The sequence below is a fragment of the Bos grunniens genome, chromosome 5 (genome assembly GCF_055505025.1).
Source record: "Bos grunniens cultivar Pamir isolate PY7600 chromosome 5, Bosgru_T2T1.0, whole genome shotgun sequence".
Taxonomy (NCBI): domain Eukaryota; kingdom Metazoa; phylum Chordata; class Mammalia; order Artiodactyla; family Bovidae; genus Bos; species Bos grunniens.
This window is the reverse complement of record NC_141169.1, coordinates 68342826-68363909: the sequence shown is the minus strand read 5'-3', so window position 1 is coordinate 68363909 and position 21084 is coordinate 68342826. Positions and strand designations below refer to the sequence as shown.

The 21084-nt window shown below is 44.3% G+C and overlaps 1 protein-coding gene across 3 annotated transcripts in view; it reads right to left on the bottom strand.

The window, feature by feature from the left end:
* Nucleotides 1–21084, bottom strand: part of STAB2 (stabilin 2) — a 172468-nt gene that overhangs the window by 73744 nt on the left and 77640 nt on the right. For all 3 annotated transcript variants that reach the window (XM_086401059.1, XM_086401060.1, XM_086401058.1), the window contains exons 26-34: nt 18172–18267; nt 15817–15912; nt 12578–12625; nt 10951–11087; nt 10407–10521; nt 8135–8212; nt 5774–5872; nt 5579–5686; nt 12–143 (exon numbers count right to left, since the gene is read on the bottom strand). In XM_086401059.1, the coding sequence (XP_086257185.1) occupies nt 12–143; nt 5579–5686; nt 5774–5872; nt 8135–8212; nt 10407–10521; nt 10951–11087; nt 12578–12625; nt 15817–15912; nt 18172–18267 (909 nt within the window). The remainder of the gene's footprint in view (nt 1–11; nt 144–5578; nt 5687–5773; nt 5873–8134; nt 8213–10406; nt 10522–10950; nt 11088–12577; nt 12626–15816; nt 15913–18171; nt 18268–21084) is intronic.

The following is a 21084-nucleotide window of genomic DNA, read 5'->3' as shown; positions in this document are numbered from 1 at the left end:
AAGGATTGCACCTGGTCATCATGGAGGAAGAAGCCGAGGAGGTAGGAGAAGCCCAGCATGGTCTCCCGGTGCATGCCATTGTGCAGGTCATTCTTCAGCAGCTTCTCCTCTAAGACCACGTGATACCTGAGTATGTCTTCCTCCTGGATGACACACAGAAGGGAAAGTCAGCCCACAGGTCCACCAGTCCCTGGGCACTCACTGGGCTACTCACTGGGCATCATCCCAGCTGCATCTCATCACGCTTGCAGTGGCAGCTGAATCTGAATGGCAGAGACCTGTGACTCCCAGAGTGGTTTTATCATGTTCCCCTCTTCTTCAAGACGCCAGCACCAGCCTGGCAATGCCTTCTCCAAGGGCCCCCAGGGACCCTCCTCCAACATCAGAGCCACTAGACGAATGGGCCCTGCCCCTCACAGGTCTGAGTCACTGCTTCTCTGGGCCCCTCCATGTTTCTAAGTTTTAGTTGTCCTGACCTCTTTCTTTTCTTCTCCCAGCCTTTGGGGTTATAGATGCTTCTATGCTATCTCTATTTTACCTTTCAATTATATTTATATAGCTTTATACCCAATAAACAATTCATAATATTAAATTTTTTCTGGTATGGTTTCTGTCTCCTGATGGACCCTAATTTTTTTTTTTTTTTAGTAATAATTTTTACCTTTCTATACTAATATCTTTTTCATGGAAGGGCACTTTAAACAGACTTGTGAATACATGTCAATCTCAAACTCCCAATCTATCCCCCTCCCCACACTCTGATAGACTCTGATTGGTGCAAGGACCAAGCCCCCTCCTCTAATGTCCTGTTGGGACAAAGTACCAGCATGGGACAAGTGAGGAAAGAAGATTTAATTTTAAATCCAATTCAAAATGTTGATAACTACAAGGGGCTGGTTAAAAATTTTTTTTTTTTTTTTTTACTTAATTGAGGTTGTGTTTGTGGCTGAAAGTGATAAGCCTTTCTGCACGATTGCCTGAGGTTTTATCCCAGGGCAGTTAATGAATGTTTTCCGCTACACAGGTTCAAAGGGATGGGGGAGGAGTGGGGAGACAAAGAAAAGATGATTTCCACTTCTGTTCCAGGAGTGCTGCTCGCTCAACATTCCAGTTACAAAAATCTAATGCCCAGAGTTTTCATCTAATTGGAGAACTAAGACCTACTCACCTGCAAAGACATTTCCTTATATGAGGTGTAGAAGTGCTATGGGGTGTACAGATGGTCTGAACTCAGAGGCAGAAGAGATTATCTGCAGCTAAGGGGCCAGTTAAGGGCCTCATAGTCAACAAAAGAGTCCAAAATACAGTAGTTGGGTGCAATCTCAAAAATGACAGAGTGATCTCTGTTTGTTTCAAAGGCAAACAATTCAATATCACAGTAATTCAAGACTATGCCCCAACCAGTAACGCTGAAGAAGCTGAAGTTGAATGGTTCTATGAAGACCTATAAGACCTTCTAGAACTAACACCCAAAACAGATGTCCTTTTCATCATAGGGGACTGGAATGCAAAAGTAGAAAGTCAAGAGATACCTGGAGTAACAGGCAAATTTGGCCTTGGAGTACAGAATGAAGCAGGGAAAAGGCTAATAGAGTTTTGCTAAGAGAACGAATTGATCATAGCAAATACCCTCTTCCAACAACACAAGAGAAGACTCTACACATGGACATCACCAGATAGTCAATACCAAAATCAGATTGACTATATTCTTTGCAGCCAAAGATGGAGAAACTCTATACAGTCAGCAAAAACAAGACTGGGAACTGACTATGGCTTAGATCATGCACTCTTTATTGCCAAATTCAGACTTAAATTGAAGAAAGTAGGGAAAACCACTAGACCATTCAGGTATGATCTAAACCAAATCCCTTAAAATTATACAGTGGAAGTGACAAATAGATTCAAGGGATTAGATCTGATAGAGTGCCTGAAGAACTATGGACAGAGGTTCATGACATTGTACAGGAGGCAGTGATCAAGACCATCCCCAAGAAAAAGAAATGCAAAAAGGCAAAATGGCTGTCTAAGAAGGCCTTACAAATAGCTGAGAAAAGAAGTGAAAGGCATAGGAGAAAAGGAAAGATATACCCATTTGAATGCAGAGTTCCAAAGAATAGCAAAGAGGATAAGAAAGCCTTCCTCAGTGATTAATGCAAAGAAACAGAGGAAAACAATAGAATGGGAAAGACTAGAGATCTCTTCAAGATAATTAGAGATACCAAGGGAACATTTCATGCAAAGATGGGCTCAATAAAGGACACAAATGGTATAGACCTAACAGAAGCAGAAGATACTAAGAAGAGGTGGCAAGAATACACAGAAGAACTATACCGAAAAGATCTTCATGACCCAGATAATCATGATGGTGTGATCACTCAACTAGAGCCAGACATCCTGGAATGCAAAGTCAAGTGGGCCTTAGGAAGCATCACTAAGAACAAAGCTAGTGGAGGTGATGGAATTCCACTTGAGCTACTTCAAATCCTAAAAGATGATGCTGTTGAAGTGCTGCACTCAATATGCCAGCAAATTTGGAAAACTTAGCAATGGCCACAGGACTGGAAAAGGTCAGTTTTTATTCCAATCCTAAAGAAAGGCAATGCCAAAGAATGTTCAAACTACTGCACAATTGCACTCATCTCACATGCTAGCAAAAGTAATGCTCAGAATTCTCCAAGTCAGGCTTCAACAGTATGTGAACCATGAACTTCCAGATGTTCAAGCTGGATTTAGAAAAGGCAGAGGAACCAGAAATCAAATTGCCAACATCCATTGGATCATCAAAAAGGCAAGAGAGTTCCAGAAAAACGTCTATTTTTGCTTTATTGATTATGCCAAAGCCTTTGTGTATATCACAACAAACTATGGAAAACTCTTCAAGAGAAGGGAATACCAGACTACCTGACCTGCCTCCTGAGAAATCTGTATGCAGGTCAAGAAACAACAGTTAGAACTGGACATGGAACAGCAGACTGGTTCTAAATTGGGAAAGGAGTACGTCAAGGCTGTATATTGTCACCCTGCTTAGTTAACTTATATACCAGGCTGAATGAAGCACAAGCTGGAATCAAGATAGCCGGGAGAAATGTCAATAATCTCAGATGTGCAGATAATACCACCCTTATGGTAGAAAGTGAAGAGGAACTGAAGAGCCTCTTCATGAAAATGAAAGAGGAGAGTGGAAAAGCTGGCTTAAAACTCAACATTCAAAAAATGAAGATCTTGGCATCTGGTCCCATCATTTTATGGCAAATAGGTGGGGAAACAATGGAAACAGTGACAGAATTTATTTTGGGGGGCTCTAAAATCACTGCAGATGGTGACTGCAGTCATGAAATTAAAAGACACTTGCTCCTTGGAAGAAAAGTTGTGGCCAACCTAGACAACATATTAAAAAGCAGAGACATTACTTTGCCAACAAAGGTCCATCTAGTCAAAGCTATGGTTTTTACAGTAGTCATGTATGGATCGGAGAAGGCAATGGCACCCCACTCCAGTACTTTTGCCTGGAAAATCCCATGGACGGAGGAGCCTGGTAGGCTGCAGTTCATGGGGTCGCTGGAGTTGGACACGACTAAGCGACTTCACTTTCACTTTTCACTTTCATGCATTGGAGAAGGAAATGGCAACCCACTCCAGTGTTCTTGCCTGGAGAATCCCAGGGACAGGAAGCCTGGTTGGCTGCTGTCTATGGGGTCGCACAGAGTTGGATACAACTGAAGTGATACAGCAGCAGCAGCACAGATGGATATGAGAGTTGAATTATAAGGAAAGCTGAGCACGGAAGAATTGATGCTTTTGAACTGTGGTGTTGGAGAAGACTCTTGAGAGTCCCTTGGACAGCAAGGAGATCCAACCAGTCAATCCTAAAGGAAATCAATCCTGAATATTCATTGGAAGGACTGATGCTAAAGCTGAAACTCCAATACTTTGGCCACCTGATGCAAAGAATTGACTCATTTGAAAAGCCTCTGATACTGGGAACGATTGAAGGTGGGAGGAGAAGGGGACGACAGAGGATGAGATGGTTGGATGGCATCACCAACTCGATGGACATGAGTTTGAGCAAGCTCCAAGAGTTGGTGATGGACAGGGAAGCCTGGCATGCTGCAGTCCACAGGGTTGCAAAGAGTCAGACATGACTGAGCGACTGAACTGAACTGAAGGGGCTAGAACCAGCTTTCCCGAGGAAGGTGAGACTGGACTTGATGGATGGAGAGGATTCAGGAGGCAAGGAAGGAGGAAGGGCAGCCCTCCTGAATGAGGTGGTGGTGTGCGTGTGTGGCGGGGGCTTCCCTGGTGGCTCAGTTGGTAAAGAATCTGCCTGCAGTGTAGAAGACCCAGTTCAATCCTTGGGTGGGGACAATCCCCTGGAGGAGGAAATGGCAATCCACTCCAGTATTCTTGCCTGGAAAATCCCATGGACAGAAGAGCCTGGAGGGTTCCTGTGTGTGTGTGTGTGTGTGTGTGTGTAGACAGGAGCAAACACACGTTTTCCATCTTTAGGTCTATATGACATCACTCTGGTTAGACCACATGGTGTCTGCAGAGAATGGGAAGGGAGAGAGCAGTGGACCAACAGCGGCTTAGCGGGACTTCAAGTACCAGCCCTGTCTCCTTAGCATCCCTTACCCCATATTAAGTTAGAAGTGAAAACAGCACACTTGCTGTGCAATTACAACTTTAAACTTGTTCCCTTGCTATGGGGCTGGGGGTAGGACACCCCTGGGATCCTTCTAAATGGAAAGTCTGCTACCAGCACTGAATAGAAGGTAATTGTGACCAGTTTGTGGAGGCTGTAAGTACCTGGGGAGACAGTCTGGACTTAGTCACTGAGGAAATGGAGAGCCACCCAAGGGTTTTGAGCCAGAGAGTAAAGGGATTGGAGCTTTTCATTGGGTTGGCCCAAAAGTTCGTTTGAGTTTTTCCATAAGATGTCACAGAAAAACACAAATGAACCTTTTGGCCAACCCAGTATTATTTCACAAAGTCCTTTGAAAAAGTTTTGACTGTTTATCTCCAGATGTTAGGAATCAGGGCAGACAGAGATGGGGCGACTAGGAGGAAGATGGAGACAGTCCATTCCCTCTAGGTCCCTTGTGCTGACAGCTCACTGTGCGGGACTGGGGAGAAGCCAGGGAGGGGAGGAGGGGTGGCTATGAAGATGCTTCCAGATTCCTGGGGAGACTGCATCTTTGTGTCTATGAGCCTGAGTGTGTGCTTCCAGGGGTATGGATGAAATACATGAGCAGCTCTGGCCTGGGGGAGGTTTGGGTATGAGAGTCTCTGCTTGAAAGTGAAAGTGAAAGTGAAGTCACTCAGTCGTGTCCGACTCTTTGTGACCCCGTGGACTGTAGCCTACCAGGCTTCTCCATCCATGGGATTCTCCAGGCAAGAATACTGGAGTGGGTTACCATTTCCTTCTCCAGAGTCTCTGCTTGAGTTTCTGTTAAATAAGCGGATACTCACAAGGCAGTTTTGATGAAAGAGTGACATGGTACATGGTAGATCAACTGAAAACTTTAAGTGCTTGAATTTCTGGAAAAGAATTTCCTGAGTTATTATTGCTAATACCTACCAGAGTTGTGACCTTCTTCTCTCGGATGTAACTCTCGATGGCATCATTGTTTGGAGCAAACACTGTGTAAGCATCAGCAGCCTCGATCGCAGTCGCCAGGTTATATTGCTGTGATGGAGAGAGACAGGAGCACGTGAGGGACTTCTGTTCCCAGGTAACCTGAGCAGAGGATCATGCAGAGGATGTGGTACTTGCAATGATGTAGCCCCGGAAGCTGGAATAGTCAGGCATCTGGTCCAGTCGGGTGAGCAGGTTTGGTAAGGAGCCAGTTAGACCTCTCTGGGGAATCAGAACCTGGGAAAGAAAGTCCCAAAATTCTGTTAACTTGTGTTGGTAGGGCTTCCTGCTCTCCAATATACTGGTTCATGTCACAACAGTATGTAATTATAATGTTGTTGTTTAGTTGTTAAGTAGTGTCTGTTCTTGTGACACCAAGGACTATAGCCCACCAGGCTCCTCTGTCCATGGGATTTCCCAGGCAAGAGTACTGAAGTGAGTTGCCATTTCCTCCTTCAGAGGACCTCCTGACCCAGGGATTAAATTCACATCTCCTGCATTGGCAGGTGGATTCTTTACCACTGAACCGCCAGGGAACCCCATGTGATCCTGAGGCCACTTCAAGTTGAAACAAGACATTCTCTGATAGTTTGCAAGACTAAACAGGAGTGTATAGCTTGGGGCATGAAGTGGGTTGGATTTCAGCCCCATTCCACCCGTAGACCAGGCCCCTCTAGGCAGGGAACAGCCTGCATAGCTGTTTGTGGTGGCCCTGACAAGAGGGACCACAGAATCCAATGGATAGATAGAAAAGGCGCTCCTCGAGGAGCCAGTGCAACCCAGAGGTTAAGTAGCAAACTTGAATCAGTTGACACACATCCATGAACCTTTGTGTTCACACAAATTTCTTCTTCAACCCAGTTGCTTAGCCATAGGAGCCTCATGTGTCCCATTTGGCAAGTGAGGAGAATGGTACATACTTTCTTAGGGTTGTTGTAAAAACCAAACGGGATGCATGATACTTGGCATGATGCCTGGCACCTAACGGGCTGTCAATCATTCCGATTTTACTGCATGTCAGGTGAGGTGGTAATGCTGATGCAGGACAGAGAGAAGACGCAGCTCCGCCCCTCAGGACGAGCCGTCACACAAGAACGGCGCGCGTGACCTAGTCCATAAAGGCCATCAGACAGGGGTGCACTTATGTCAGATGGGTTCCATATCAGAAATCCCACAGGATTTCAGGGGAAGGAAAAGGGAATAAAACTGAGATTTACTGTGGCCTCACTAGGCAGCACACATTGAGAGAGACGGTGTCGCTCAATCCTCAAAGGGAGGGAAAATGAAGCTCAGAGAGGTTGGGTAACTTGCCCAAGGTTATAGAGTTAGCTGAATGCCTGAACCCAGATCCTGTATGATTCTAGGACTTACGTGCTTGCCACTATGTTAGTCTCGGTGATGTGGGTTGTAGAGATCAGGGAAGGCGTTCATGGAGGAGGTGGGACTTTGAATTGGTCCCATGATAATAACGCTCAGTATAGGAGATGGGTTGGGGTGCCATTTTACTGATGGGGTTGTGTTCATCAGAAATAAAAATATAAATGATAAGAAGAGGTAATTTCATGATTTTTTTTTAAAAAGTGTACTTTGAAAAGCCAGGATTGGAGAAAAAAAGCACTCTTGGTAATGTTGCTTTCTGATAAGTGAAGCCATAAACTCAGCATGGTTCTCTGCAAGTGACCTACCACTTGCTCATAAAATGTATTTCTTTATGCCTCTTGTTAATACAAGAGACTTGCAAGGTCTTTGCAAAATATTGCACTCAGAAGTCTTATAAGAAGTCTCCCTTTCCTGAACAGAAACTGTTAACATATTCTGTAACTTGAAATAAAAAAAGGGAGTATATAAGTGTCAAATGAGAGTAATTTTAGTTAAAATGCAATTAGTTAATTGTCTTTTCTAATCTTCTACTTTTCAAAATTTTCCAATATACCCTAAATTCTAACTTTAAATTTAAATGAAGTTCTTAACATAGTAACTAAAAATTATAGGATAGTCTAAAAACTCATTTTCCATTTAATTTTTTTCTATGTCATGCCTTGAATACTGTTGAATTGCATTTGAAGAGAAAATAAAAATTCCACAATATCTTTTCTACCATTTTCCTTTTTTTTTTTCTTGGGCACAATAACGCAGACAGGAGAGGACCAGTGACACATACATAGCTGCCTTTCTTCCAGTTCTTGATTAAGTCCCGTGTGGGTTATGGACTTCCTAATACTAAGGTTCTTGGGCGCCTTGTAAGATGGTCTCATAAATAAGAGATATACACGACTACACTTTATATGAACCCACTGCAGGATACAGGCATAAGTAAAGAATAACTGAGTCTTACTGAATGAGTAGAGCCTCTAAACGGTTTTAAAATAAAAATAATGAAGCAGGTTACTTTTATATTAAGGCTAAGTACTCCCCCCCCACCCCACCAACGATACTGTGTAGGAGGATAAATAACACAAGGAGGAGAGGCCAGATGTGCAGGAGGGAGCGATTCTGTACCTTGTTGATGATGTGTATCACTCCATTTGTGGCTGCATTGTCGCCGTCAATGACGGATGCTCCTTCGATTGTGATGTTCTGTAAATGCACCACAGTGAGAAGGTGAGTCCCTACAGAGTACACCCGGGGACTGAGTGATTTCTAGGGTTTCCACATTTTGAACAGTAGTGACCTTCTCACTTTTGGACCATGACGTACAGTTAGAAATATCTTAAAACTGTGAGCCATTTGATCTCTCTCTCTCACACACACAACTGAAATGAAATAATAATTTCCTCTACCATGTGGGAGGCATCTGATTGATTCTACTCCATTCTATTGCATTAAAAAAGTGCTGGCTGAGGCTCACTAAACGGATCCTGCAGTTGGAAAAGCACTGTAGATAGCATGGTGGGTTGAATTGTGTCCCCCAAATTCACATATTGGAGTCCTAACCCCCAGTGCCTCAGAATGTGACCTTATTTGGAGACAAAGTCTTTATACCAGGTAACTGAGTTAACATGAGGTCGTTGTCATTGCTCGGTCACTTAGTCATGTCTGACTCTTTGCGACCCCACGGACTGTAGCATGCCAGGCTCCCCTGGCCCTCACTATCTCCCGGAGTTTGCTCAAATTCATATCCATTGAGGTCATAGGGTGGACCCTAATCCAATATGACCAGTGTCCTTATAAGAAGAGGAAATTTGGACATAGGAACTATGTAGGCAGAACACCATGTGAACACGAGGACTGCCATCTGCAAGCCAAGGAGAGAGCCTGACCTCCCAGTCCTCAGACAGAACCAACCCTGTCCACACCTTGACCTTGGACTTCCAGCCTGCAGAACTTTGAGACAACAATTTCTGTTGTCTAAGCCACCTAGTCTGTGGTTCTTGGTTACAGCAGCCTTAGCAAAATAACGCAGACAGTTACCAACTTTACAAGAATATGAAATGCATGGGGAATGGAGGTGAGCAAGCCTAAATGCACGCTCATGCAGCCACCAACCAAGTATGACACAACTGGCCTCTGCTGTCTTGGGGTTCCTCTCCTCTTCTCCCACCACTGCACTTTGAAATTCTTCCTGGGAACTCTGGATCCTGAGGGGACTTGTCTCATCCTAGGCACATCAGCAGAGGTCCTGAAGCACATAACACTGGCCACCTTGCACCTCTCTCTTGGTTACAGGGGGACATTTATATCAGACATAAGAAAGAATTCATTATGATTGTGTCTTTGATAGTTACCCCCTCTAATTCACAGGTCTTAATTGATTTACTTCTGAAGCTACAACCCTGGGACGAACCTTCCCAAGGTGAGTGTTCAGTTAATGCTTGCTCAGAGAGTCAATGATTTTAAACACTAGTGGAAAACCACCCATTGACTGATATATGCAAGTAAGGTTCTAGAATTATTGTAACAAAATGTAGAGACCATGCGGCCCTATGTAACTCTTTCCTGCTTTCTAAAAGGACTATTCTGATGAAGCACATATGTTTATGTAATACCTAAATAGATAGAACCTTTTCACAGCACCACTGCTGATGGGTAGGAAGGCAGAAATGCTTTAGAGCTGCAATTCTAGAGCATTCTGACCGTGGCCCACAATCCACTGATGGGGTAGTCTCACTTCCCGGTAGACCGTCTATCCTCATTTTGTGCAGTTCATAGAAAGAGCTTTAAATCACTGCTGCATTCAGCAGGGCAGCCAGACCTCCTTACAGAAAACCGAATCTAAGTCCTTGAAATGCTATAGAAAATGCCAGAAGGTGAGCATCTATAGGGCTCCCCTCTTCCTGTGCACTATCCTGTCTCCAGCACTCTGATCAGTTCCTGACATACAGTAGGTGTTCAGTAAACATCTGCAGACTGACTGACTGACCCTAACTTAGTATAATATTGTAGTGATCTCTAATGACTCAATCAGTAGGTTACCAATAACAAGTTCTTAGCCACACATAAAAATCCAAGTTGTGAAACTCCACTGCCTTCACCCAGAAGAAGTGAAATATTTGTCTTTCTGGATCAGTCTGTGGTCTAATAGAAGAGCCTGTGGCCAACCAGTGGGGAGAGAGCCTCATCTTATAGGAGTCCTGCTATACAGTAACTCTGTGAGTGTGTGTATCAATATATGTTGATAGTTGTTGAAGCTGGGTGATGCCTACCATGGAGGTTTATTCTCCATCTATTTTTGCTCATGTTCGGAAATTTCCATAACATAAAAACTTCAAAGTATGATATGAACATATGTCACAAGTTTCCATTGAACAGACCCAATACGGTGCTCTCTTACCCCATCTGCCTTCACCAGCTGAAGGAAGTTGCCCTGCAAAGATGTTGCCAGCATGTCAGAAGGTGACAGGGCCTGCAGATCGGCCACTCCGTATGTGCCCAGTAGTGTATGGTACCTATAACAATAGTCCATAAGGGCTGTAATGAGATATTGATGCTTGAGACAGTGGTGTTGGGAGTAGTTAAGAGGGTAGGTTCTGGAGCCAGACTACCAGATTCAAAATCTCCTCTTGAAGCTATTGGCCATGGCTTCTGGGGTCAGTTATTTAATCACTCTGTGCCTTGGTTTCCACATCTGTAAAATGGGAATAATTATAATGTCTATTTCACAGATAGGATTAACTAGGTTGTATGTAAAAGCAGTTAGCAGAGTTGGCTGTCAGTCATGTTGACTACTTCCATCCTGGGGGAAAGAGCGGGGCGGGGGCAGCCCTAGAACATGTTCAGTTGCATGGACCTCAAGGCCCATGGGGCCCACCTCCACTGCACTTCATTCACACTGATGCTAGTAAGACATCATGAAGAACAAAATACATAATACGTACTTTATGAGGACAGGGATGTTGCTCTTGGTCAACCAAAAGGCTTTCTCTTCTTGGTCCATGTCCGCAATGGCTTGTCGGGAGGGCACAAGGACAGTAAGATTTGAGGTGGTCGACAGCAGGTGTTGTAGGGAAGCATTCTGAATCCCAGAAGGAAAAGAAAGTGGCCTGACTCATGTCAGAGGATAAACGGGGCTGACTTAATCCTTGGCAGAAATCCAATATCCCATGTGATATCATTTCAGAGATACTTGGAAGGTCCTAGGGATTCCATTCCCAAATCCATCCCACCTACTGACTGATGCCTCCACATTCCTTCTGAGACTCATTATTTTTATTTAAATGTGTGAGCCTTGACAAAAGGTATATCTTCCTAATCAGGTCACACTTCAAATCATTATCTGTCATTTACCCTTTAGTTTAAACGAAGAGGCAGAGAACAGTCTTGACAGGATCATGTGTGTGTGTATATGTGCACACATGTGTGCAGAGACCCTGAGAATCCTTGGATGCCTTTGGAATAAGGATGGTAGGAAGACTCCAGAAACAGTTTCAGCAAGAGAGAGAGACTGGAGGCCTGAAATCAAACTTTATCTATTTGCCTAGAAGTATTAAAAGTTCTGGGTAGAAGCTTTGACGGGCTTATGTTTAACAACTGGCTCTCCAGAAAAAACAAATAAACAAAAGCCCTGGTTTGCAATGCTTGCTGATTTCTGTGGTGTAACTTCTCCCATCATGGCTGATTTCCAGCCGCCATCAGGACAGCATTGAAAGAGGAGCTGGGAAAGCTGTGCTCTTGCAAGCTGGGATGAGCGGGATACAGCACACCATGGGCAAACTCACGCATGTGGGTGGGTCCTATGGAAATCAGCACCTGCTGTAGGGCCCTCCTCTCCCACGTGATGGGAGTAGGAGAGACCCCATGTGGAAGCAACAGGAAGCTGTCCTTCAGTGGCCGCTGACCACACACTGCGTGCCTTGGCACCTGTCTTCTTAAACGGGACTAAACACTTGTCACAATGGCTGCTGAACCTGCCATCTTGGGCCACTTGGGCAAAGATGACAGAGATTCAGAAAATTGGGGATGCTGGAGATCAGGTTCTTGGTTTTAGAACTTTCCAAGGGAGAGGGGACAGTTCCTCAGGACATGTTGGGCTGAGGGCAAAACCCACATGAAGTGTGCTAGGATTGTAGCTATAAATGCCAAATCTAACTTGGCAAATTACTAATGATGAAGTATATTGAGTTTATAAAAAGACCTTTTTTTTCAATGAAGAATGAAGCCATACATATATATTCAGGTTGGTTGAAAAGTCGATCACCCCAGCTTATCCTAGACTAGAAGTACTGAGCCCTGGTTGCATGCTAGAATCACCTGTGAGGTTCCTGGTATACACGGATGCCCAGGTCAAACCTCTGCCAATCAGATCAGAGCATCTGGGGGTGGGAGCCTAGGCATGGCTATTGAAAGACGTGTGTTCCACATGGTTCTAAAGTGGACTCAGGGCTGAGAACCACTGCTCTAGACGACTGCCTTCCCTCCCCCACCATTTTCAGTTTTCTATTACATGCGGTCCGTATCTCTAAAATTATATATATTTCCAATCTTATTTTCAACAAAGGTACTCACATTTATCCACTGGTTAAATACAGCTGCAGCGGAGAGAAAGGACAATTCCTTATTCATTTCATGCAAGAGAGGGAGGAGAGAGGAGAGAGAACACAGAGGAGGATCAGTGAGAGGCACATCTGGGCAGCTCTGGGCATCATCCTTGCCAGCCTTGCCCATGTCGACATGAATGATGCCCAGGCTGGATGAATCCCCATGTTGCCAGAGCCATGCAGTTTCTTTCATGCTTATTGGCTCAAATTATCTTCTATATTCAAGGTAAAGGAGTATTTCCAGAAAATTCAAATGAAACAACAACCTCAAGTTTGTCCAAATCTATTTTGGTTGTAAGGACATGGCCACCCAGTCCCTCAGAAGGGTCACAGGGCTCAGTAAACTGCCCGCTTTCAGAGCCAGCATTGAGCAGGACCTTGGGACATGGAACCAAACCACCTGGGTTTTCTTTCTGGTTCGGCCCTTTCATAGTTCCTTAGGTCAGGGGTCCCTAACCTCTGAGATCTAATGCCTGATTCTCTGAGGTGGAGCTGAATAATAATAATAGAAATAAAGTGCACAATAAGTGTAACATGCCTGAATCATCCTGAAACCATCCCTCCATCCCCAATTTGTGGAAAACCTGTCTTCCACGAAACTGGTCCCTGGAGCCAAAAAGGCTGGGGGCTGCTGCCTTAGGCAAGCTACTTCATCTCTCTGGACCTCAATGTTCCCAGCTGTAAAATAGGGATGATAAAAGCTCTGACTGTTAGGGTTGATGTGGCAGTTGGAAAGGTTAATGTTTTTAAAGTGCTTAGAATAGAGGCTGGCATGTAGGACACAGTAAGTTTTAGCCACTGTTATTTCTAACTAATCCACCATGCTGCTGCTGCTGCTAAGTCGCTTCAGTTGTGTCTGACTCTGTGCGACCCCATAGATGGCAGCCCACCAGGCTCCGTCGTCCCTGGGATTCTCCAGGCAAGAACGCTGGAGTGGGTTGCCATTTCCTTCTCCAATGCATGAAAGTGAAAAGGGAAAGTGAAGTCGCTCAGTCTTGTCCGACTCTTCGCGACCCCATGGACTACAGCCTACCAGGCTCCTCCATCCATGGGATTTGCCAGGCAAGAGTACTGGAGTGGGGTGCCATTGCCTTCTCCTTATCCACCATGGGGTTTGTTAATGAACATATATACTGAACCATCACAATTGGCACCAGGTTGGAGTGAGGGAGGCCGTAAGATATGAAAGAGAAAAGCTGGCCCCTGACCTTATGCAACTTATAGCTGTTTTGGGGATTTTAAGATTTGAAAAGATAACCCAGAAGGCTAGTAGATTAGTGACATTTGAAGGTGTGATAGAGTAAGGAAAGCTCTGGACTTTGAGTTTAAAAAGGCTGGGTTCAGTTCCCGGGTCTGCCATTTACCAGCTGTATGATCTTGGGCTTAACCTCTCTGAGAATGCAAGAGCATCACCTGAATAATGATTATAATGACAGCTTGCTCCTGGGATTATGAACATTACATGCATTAATGTATGTGAAAACATTTTAAAAACTATTGAACACCACGAAAATGGCAATAACAATTTGGTAACCCACTCCAGTACTCTTGCCTGGAAAATCCCATGGACGGAGGAGCCTGGTAGGCTGCAGTCCGTGGGGTCGCAAAGAGTCAGACACGACTGAGCGACTTCACTTTCACTTTTCACTTTCACCCACTGGAGAAGGAAATGGCAACCCACTCCAGTGTTCTTGCCTGGAGAATCCCAGGGATGGGGGAGCCTGGTGGGCTGCCGTCTATGGGGTCGCACAGAGTCAGACACGACTGAAGTGACTTAGCAGCAGCAGTAGTAGCATGTGCAAATTTACCAAAAGACAATATATCTCAGAGATGTCTTAACTACTTTTTGAAAGTAGTTGAGGTTATTGAGTAAGTTGGTAAACCCTGGTTAAAAAGTAAACCAGTTTAGTAAGTGATACAAGAACTGAGGTGCTCGAGTAATCTCTTCAGGGAGAGGAGGGTGCGAGCTGGAACTGAACACAGGGGAGAAAGACCCAAGGCAGGGTCTGTGGGGGAGGGGAACAGAGCTGGTGTTGAGCTGGGAAGGTGACAGCTCAGGTAAAATGGTTGGAAGGAAACTGAGTTGAGGCCCTGTGAGGTCCTCGCAGTGCCAGGCGGAGGACTTGGACTTGATCTTGTTTTCCCAGGGAGGAGAAAAGCATTGTGAGAGCAGGATTTTAGGGTTCTAAAATTTTAGAAAATGTGGCCATGGACAGTGCAGAGAAAATGTTGGGTTTAAGCTCCATGGTATGGGTGTTGGGAGATGGGCCTAATGGGATGAAGAGGAGAAACAGGTGCAGTGAAGGGTGGGAAGGACCCTGACAGCAGGGCGGCCATGGTCAGATGCTGCAGCCATCAAAGAGCATGTTAGGGCAGGCGCAGCCCTGGCACTGTGAGACCAGTGGTTCCTATTGAGAGGAGGCGCAGGAACTAAATGCCAGTGAGCTGAGCAAAAAGTGAGTGAGGATAAAATTCACCAACTTACTTTCTCATTGTAAAAGATCTTTATGAACAGTAGGAATGAAGTAGGAAACATGACAAAGACCTGCCCTCCAGAGGTGATAGTCCAGTGGGGTGTGTCCTATATTGACAGATTGTGCTAATGGTTAAGAGCTGGGCTCTGCACATAGACAGCTGAGTGAGCTGAGGAAAGTTTGCTTAGGCTCTCAGTTTCCTCATCAATAAAATGGGCATAATAACAGCGTAAGCCCAGAGGGTTGCGATGAGGTTTAAATGAAGTGTGGCTGCCTGTTAAGGATTTAGTAAGATGCTGGTACACAGAAGGTGCATACAGGTGCACACACACATACCCTAGATAAGGGTAAGCACAGCGTGCTCTGGATACCTATAGAAGGCCTACAACCTGGACAGGATTGCCCAGGAACTCAGCAGGTGCCAGTTATTTGCTCGTTTGGGAAGTCTGGGACTGGAAAGAGGCAGAATGGCAAGAAAGAGAAGACAAGACTGCTTTGGTACACAGAAGGTGCCAAATAAAAGTTCCCTCCCTCCAATTTGTAGAAAATTTGTGACCCATAGAGCACATATGCCATTTGTGAGAAGTTGCTTGTTTCAGACAGAATCTCCTGGAGCACGTGATTGGTAGAGAACTTTAAAGGCATCCTAGCCAAGAGTGTTTGTCTTTTTCTTTTAAACTGGAAGATTTTTGTCTTTATGATTCTGTCCTGAAGTTGCTCTCAGAGGACTTACCACTGCAGCATTTCCATAGCACAGAAGGCCGTCTCCTTCATAGCCCTCTTGGCAAACACAACTCCAGATGCCGGAGGAAGTAAGCTGACAGGTTGCCTGATACAAAGGAGATGAGAGAAGTGGTCTGCTTTCCTAAGTAAAGCATTAGATCTGAGATGTACCTGTGAATACTTGGGCTCTGTCTACAGTGAAATTCAGGACTGAAAGATTACTAGAAGTAACCCACAGGCCCTCAGCCCTTCCTGCAGGTTTGGTATAGCTCTTATGGAATCACAATTAGATTCTTTTCATCCCTGTCAAGATTTAGTGAGCAGAAATCAGGACACATGGTTAATGTGAATTTCAGACAAACAAAGAGGCTTTTGTATACGTATGTCCCATATACGATTTGGGGGCATGCTTGTGCTGGAAAAGAATTCACTGTGTATCTGAAATTCAAATTTAACTAGGTGTCCTGCACTTTATCGGCAACCCTATGCTCATTCTTCCACAGCTTGGAATGAAGTGGAAGTTCCAATAACCTCTCATGTTTGGAATATCAGGGCTTAGTCAGCCTTAAATTAAGACTGCTGGAGTTTCTTCAGCTTTGTGAAGTGCTCTTATGACTCTTGGGTAACAGATACTGTAGGGACATCTCCCATTTTTTCTTCTTTGAAAATCACCCACCTCCCCACATATACTAGGGCTGGGTCTGGTAGTCCTGCTCATGTCATCCTACTCCCTGGCCAGCACTGACTGGCCCATATGTGGACACCTGGACCCAGCTGGGCTGGAACCTTTCTGGTCCAGACCCTGGTCAGATCCTTTCTCCTATGAGTAAGATTTAGGACATGGGATGCTGTTGAGTTAGTGGGCATCACTGGTAGATGTCCCTCTAAGAATGGGAGTCAGATATTCCAAGATGCAAAAAACTGCACTTAAATTTGAGAGAACGAGACAGAGACAGATACAGAGAAAGTAAAGGCACAGAGAATAGCAAAATGAGAAATTGTATGGTCTCAGAGGATTGATGGGAAAAGCTGCCTTGATCCTGATTCTAAGCCCTTGGGAGGTTTTGCAATTCCTGCCTATGGAGATACCCTGGGGGCATGTGTCCAACAAATTCCTTTTTTGCTTAAGTTGATTTTTGTGGATTCTGTTATTTGCAACCCAAAGCATTGTGATTAAGTGTTTTCATCGGTTCTGATGCTGGCTGCTTAGTGATGTTCTCTTAAAAACATGACCATGACCAGCTCTAACATCTGTGCCTACTTTTCCCTAATTTAGACACAAGGCTCAACCTACCCTTGAATGGGCATTTTCACCAGTAATTTGGGTTAAACTCTGTTATGACATTCAAAATGGGAATCTAGTTACCCTTTCAACTATTCTGTTGATTTAGAATTGCCAGATTTAGCAAATAAAAATACCAAGAATGAATTTTAGATAAGTCATGAATAATTTTTTGTTTAGATGGGGAAACAGTGGAAACAGTGTCAGACTTTATCTTTTTGGGCTCCAAAATCACTGCAGAGGGTGATTGCAGCCATGAAATTAAAAGATGCTTACTCCTTGGAAGAAAAGTTATGACCAACCTAGATATCATATTGAAAAGCAGAGACATTACTTTGCCAACAAAGGTCCGTTTAGTCAAGGCTATAGTTTTTCCAGTGGTCATGTATGGACGTGAGAGTTGGACTGTGAAGAAAGCTGAGCACTGAAGAATTGATGCTTTTGAACTGTGGTGTTGGAGAAGACTCTTGAGAGTCCCTTGGACTGCAAGGAGATCCAACCAGTCCATTCTGAAGGAGATCAGCCCTGGGATTTCTTTGGAAGGAATGATGCTAAAGCTGAAACTCCAGTACTTTGGCCACCTCATGTGAAGAGTTGACTCATTGGAAAAGACTCTGATGCTGGGAGGGATTGGGGGCAGGAGGAAATGGGGACGACAGAGGATGAGATGGCTGGATGGCATCACCGACTCGATGGACATGAGTTTGAGTAAACTCCGGGAGTTGGTGATGGACAGGGAGGGCTGGCGTGCTGCGATTCATGAGGTTGCAAAGAGCTGGACACGACTGAGCAACTGAACTGAACTGAACTGATATAATATTTGGGTCATGCTTGTCCTGAAGGATTGTCATTTATTTGAAATTCAGATTTAGCTGGGAATCTTTTCTGGCAATTGTGTGTTGATTCTTCCATGCTTTGGAATGGAGAGAAATTTGCAATAATTACTCACATTCTGCTTAGGGACTCCCTTTGGGAGTAAGAGAGATTTTGTTCATTACTGGGCCCAGGTAAAAAATAATCCAAACTTCTTTCTTTCTCAAGTAATTGTTTTAAAGTACTAATGAGAAAAATCAAGTAACTCACCAGTGGATGACATTTCTCAGTTTGTTCTAAGCATGATGTTATTGGTTCACAGTCAATCCCATTGCCTTGAAATCCTTTTTTGCACTCACACTCATTCTGTAATTCAAAGAGCAAAGTAAAAGAGACTATTGAAAACAACAGACTTTTATACCTTGCCCTCTCACAGCACCAAGAAATGAAGTATGGAAACCATAGCTGTTTGGCCCTTTTAGAGAACACCAGTAATGTCTTTGTTACACTCTGACTCCAGAGCTGTTGGTCTTCGCATTCTATGTTACATTTCCCAGTCTAAAGCTCCTTGTCACTTTCCTTTTTAAAAGACCTTTAAAAGGTTTTAAAACTTTTAATTTGTATTGGAGTAGGCAATGGCAACCCACTCCAATACTCTTGCCTGGAAAATCCCATGGATGGAGAAGCCTGGTAGGCTGCAGTCCATGAGGTCGCTAAGAGTCGGACACGACTGAGCGACTTCACTTTCCCTTTTCACTTTCACGCATTGGAGAAGGAAAGGGAAACCCACTCCAGTGTTCTTGCCTGGAGAATTCCAGGGACGGCGGAGTCTGGTGGGCTGCTATCTATGGGGTCGCACAGAGTTGGACATGACTGAATCGCCGCCGCAGCAGCAGCAGAGCTGATTAACAACGCTGTGATAGTTTCAGGTAGACAACAAAGGGACTCAGCCATAGGGACAAATATATCCATTCTTCCCCAAGCTCCCTTCCCTTCCAGGCTGCCACATAACATTGAGCAGTGCTCCCTGTGCTATACAGTAGGTTCTTGCTGGTTGTTACTTCTTTTTTGAATTCCTTACCCTAGAGGGACCATATGGAGATTTATCTCAGAGAGACCCTAAAGAACATTCCACTGAAAAAATTGGCCCCTTCACCTAAGAGGGAAAGATGAAGTAAGTTATGAGGCATCCACTTAGTGGAAATCCACACACAAGGCCACTGCTGGTCTATAAGGCACACTGTGTAATTTTGAACAGTCATCCCCTCTGAGCAGGCAGATCTGAGAAAGGAAGGTACCATCTCTACGTGAACAACACATGGCAAGTGGCTCAGCAGGCAGACAGTTTCATCATGCAAAAACAAATGCCCCCTCCTTCTGGGAAGGTTTGGGTCCACACCAGGGTCCACACCTTGGCGAGCAGGGTGCAGGCTGGGTTTCAGCCCCGGCTTGCCCCATAGGCTGGATACTTTGTGTAGCGTACAAACTACAAGGAAGCAGCGGCCCTGATCATGCAGTTATTAAGTATGATAGTGATGGGTTGTATGACTAAATGGGGAAATGTGTGTGCTAAGTACAGAACAGGAACCAAACAAAAATGTAATGGATTGCAACAATGGAGAGGAAAGTAAAAACCTCTGCATTAAAAAGACCAGAAGGGAAAAATACATCAGCACACAAATGGTGACTGCGGGTACACTGTGAATGGTGTTAATTTTTCTCTTCACTTTTATTCCCAAATGTCTTCCAACATTATTTTGAAGTTAAAAAACTCAACTTAAAAAGAAGTAATCATTTCAACAAACAGAGGTACTGAGTGACCATTATGGAACCAGCAATGAACCTTGAAGCTGCTTTCTCTGAAGCGAGGAGGACAAAGCATACCAAGTAAGTAAGAAGAATCCGATCTTTAACAAACACTGGAAAACAAGAGATGCTGTAAGTTTTATGGATGAAGTGGCACATGAGATGCTTCTGTGATGAAGACCAGAGCTGTTCAGAGGAGGGGGGATGAGCTGGGAAGATTCTTCTGGGAAGTGTGGTGTGGATGGACCTTAAGAGAGGGTGGGAGGAGTGGGGAGTCCATGCAAACTGAGGTCACATGTTAGAGAAAAAAGAACGGAGGTGGGAAAGCAGGAGCTTTTGATTGGAGGAGGTTTACTGAGGGGCTGGTCTAGAGAGTGGCTACATTTAGAGGTGATACAAAATGACCCACTAAGTTGTGAGAAGAAATGAACAGAACCTCTATTTATGAATTTTCATCTTTAAGGGTTTAAGTATTATTTGCTGTATATGCTTTATAAGGTAAATTGGGTATCTTATATGTAAATATATGCTCATCTATACAACTTTACAAGTTAGGGCAAGACCTTATCAACAAGAGTGTTTAATCTTCTTGGGGTAGCACCTTCCTGCACCCCCAAGACTAATATATTGACCCCAACATGGTCTGTCTTTTAAAATAAACATTCATGGTAATTAGGACTTTTGCCTAGTTGGAATATCTACAAGATTTCAAGGCAACTAGTAACATTACTGAGGGCAATCCTAGAATCAGCCTATTTTATTTCTTACGTAACACCCTAAAAAGTCCTTTCTCTTCCTCCATCACCCCCATTAGAAGTTTTTCATATTTGTTTGTAGAAAGGATGATAGACAGAAGGGAACAGATACTATACAGGTTGGATTGTGTCCCTCTCCAGACCTCCTCACTCTTATGTAGAAGTTCTGACTCCCAGCAACTCAGAATGTAACCTTATTGGAAAAAGGATTGTTAATATGAATTAGTTAAGATGAGGTCACACTGGAGTAAGGTGGGTCCCTAATCCAGCATGATTGGTGTCATTACAGAAAGGGGAGATTTGTACATAGGCAGGCACAGAGGGAGAAGGTCATGTGAACATGAAGGCAGAGATCAGGGTGATGCATGTGTAAGCCAAGGACACCAAGAGGCATGGAACAGATTCATCATCACGGCCCTTAAAGGGAACCAAACCTGCTGACACCACGATCTTGGACCTCGAGCCTCCCACACTGTCAGACAATACAGTGTTGTTGCTCTATGACGTCCAGTTAGTGATATTTTGTGACAGCAGTCCTAGCAAACTAATACTGACACCAAGAAATTGTTTTTCTTCCTCAAGTGCAATGTGGCAACTCTGGTGAGTCCAAAACGAATGGAAT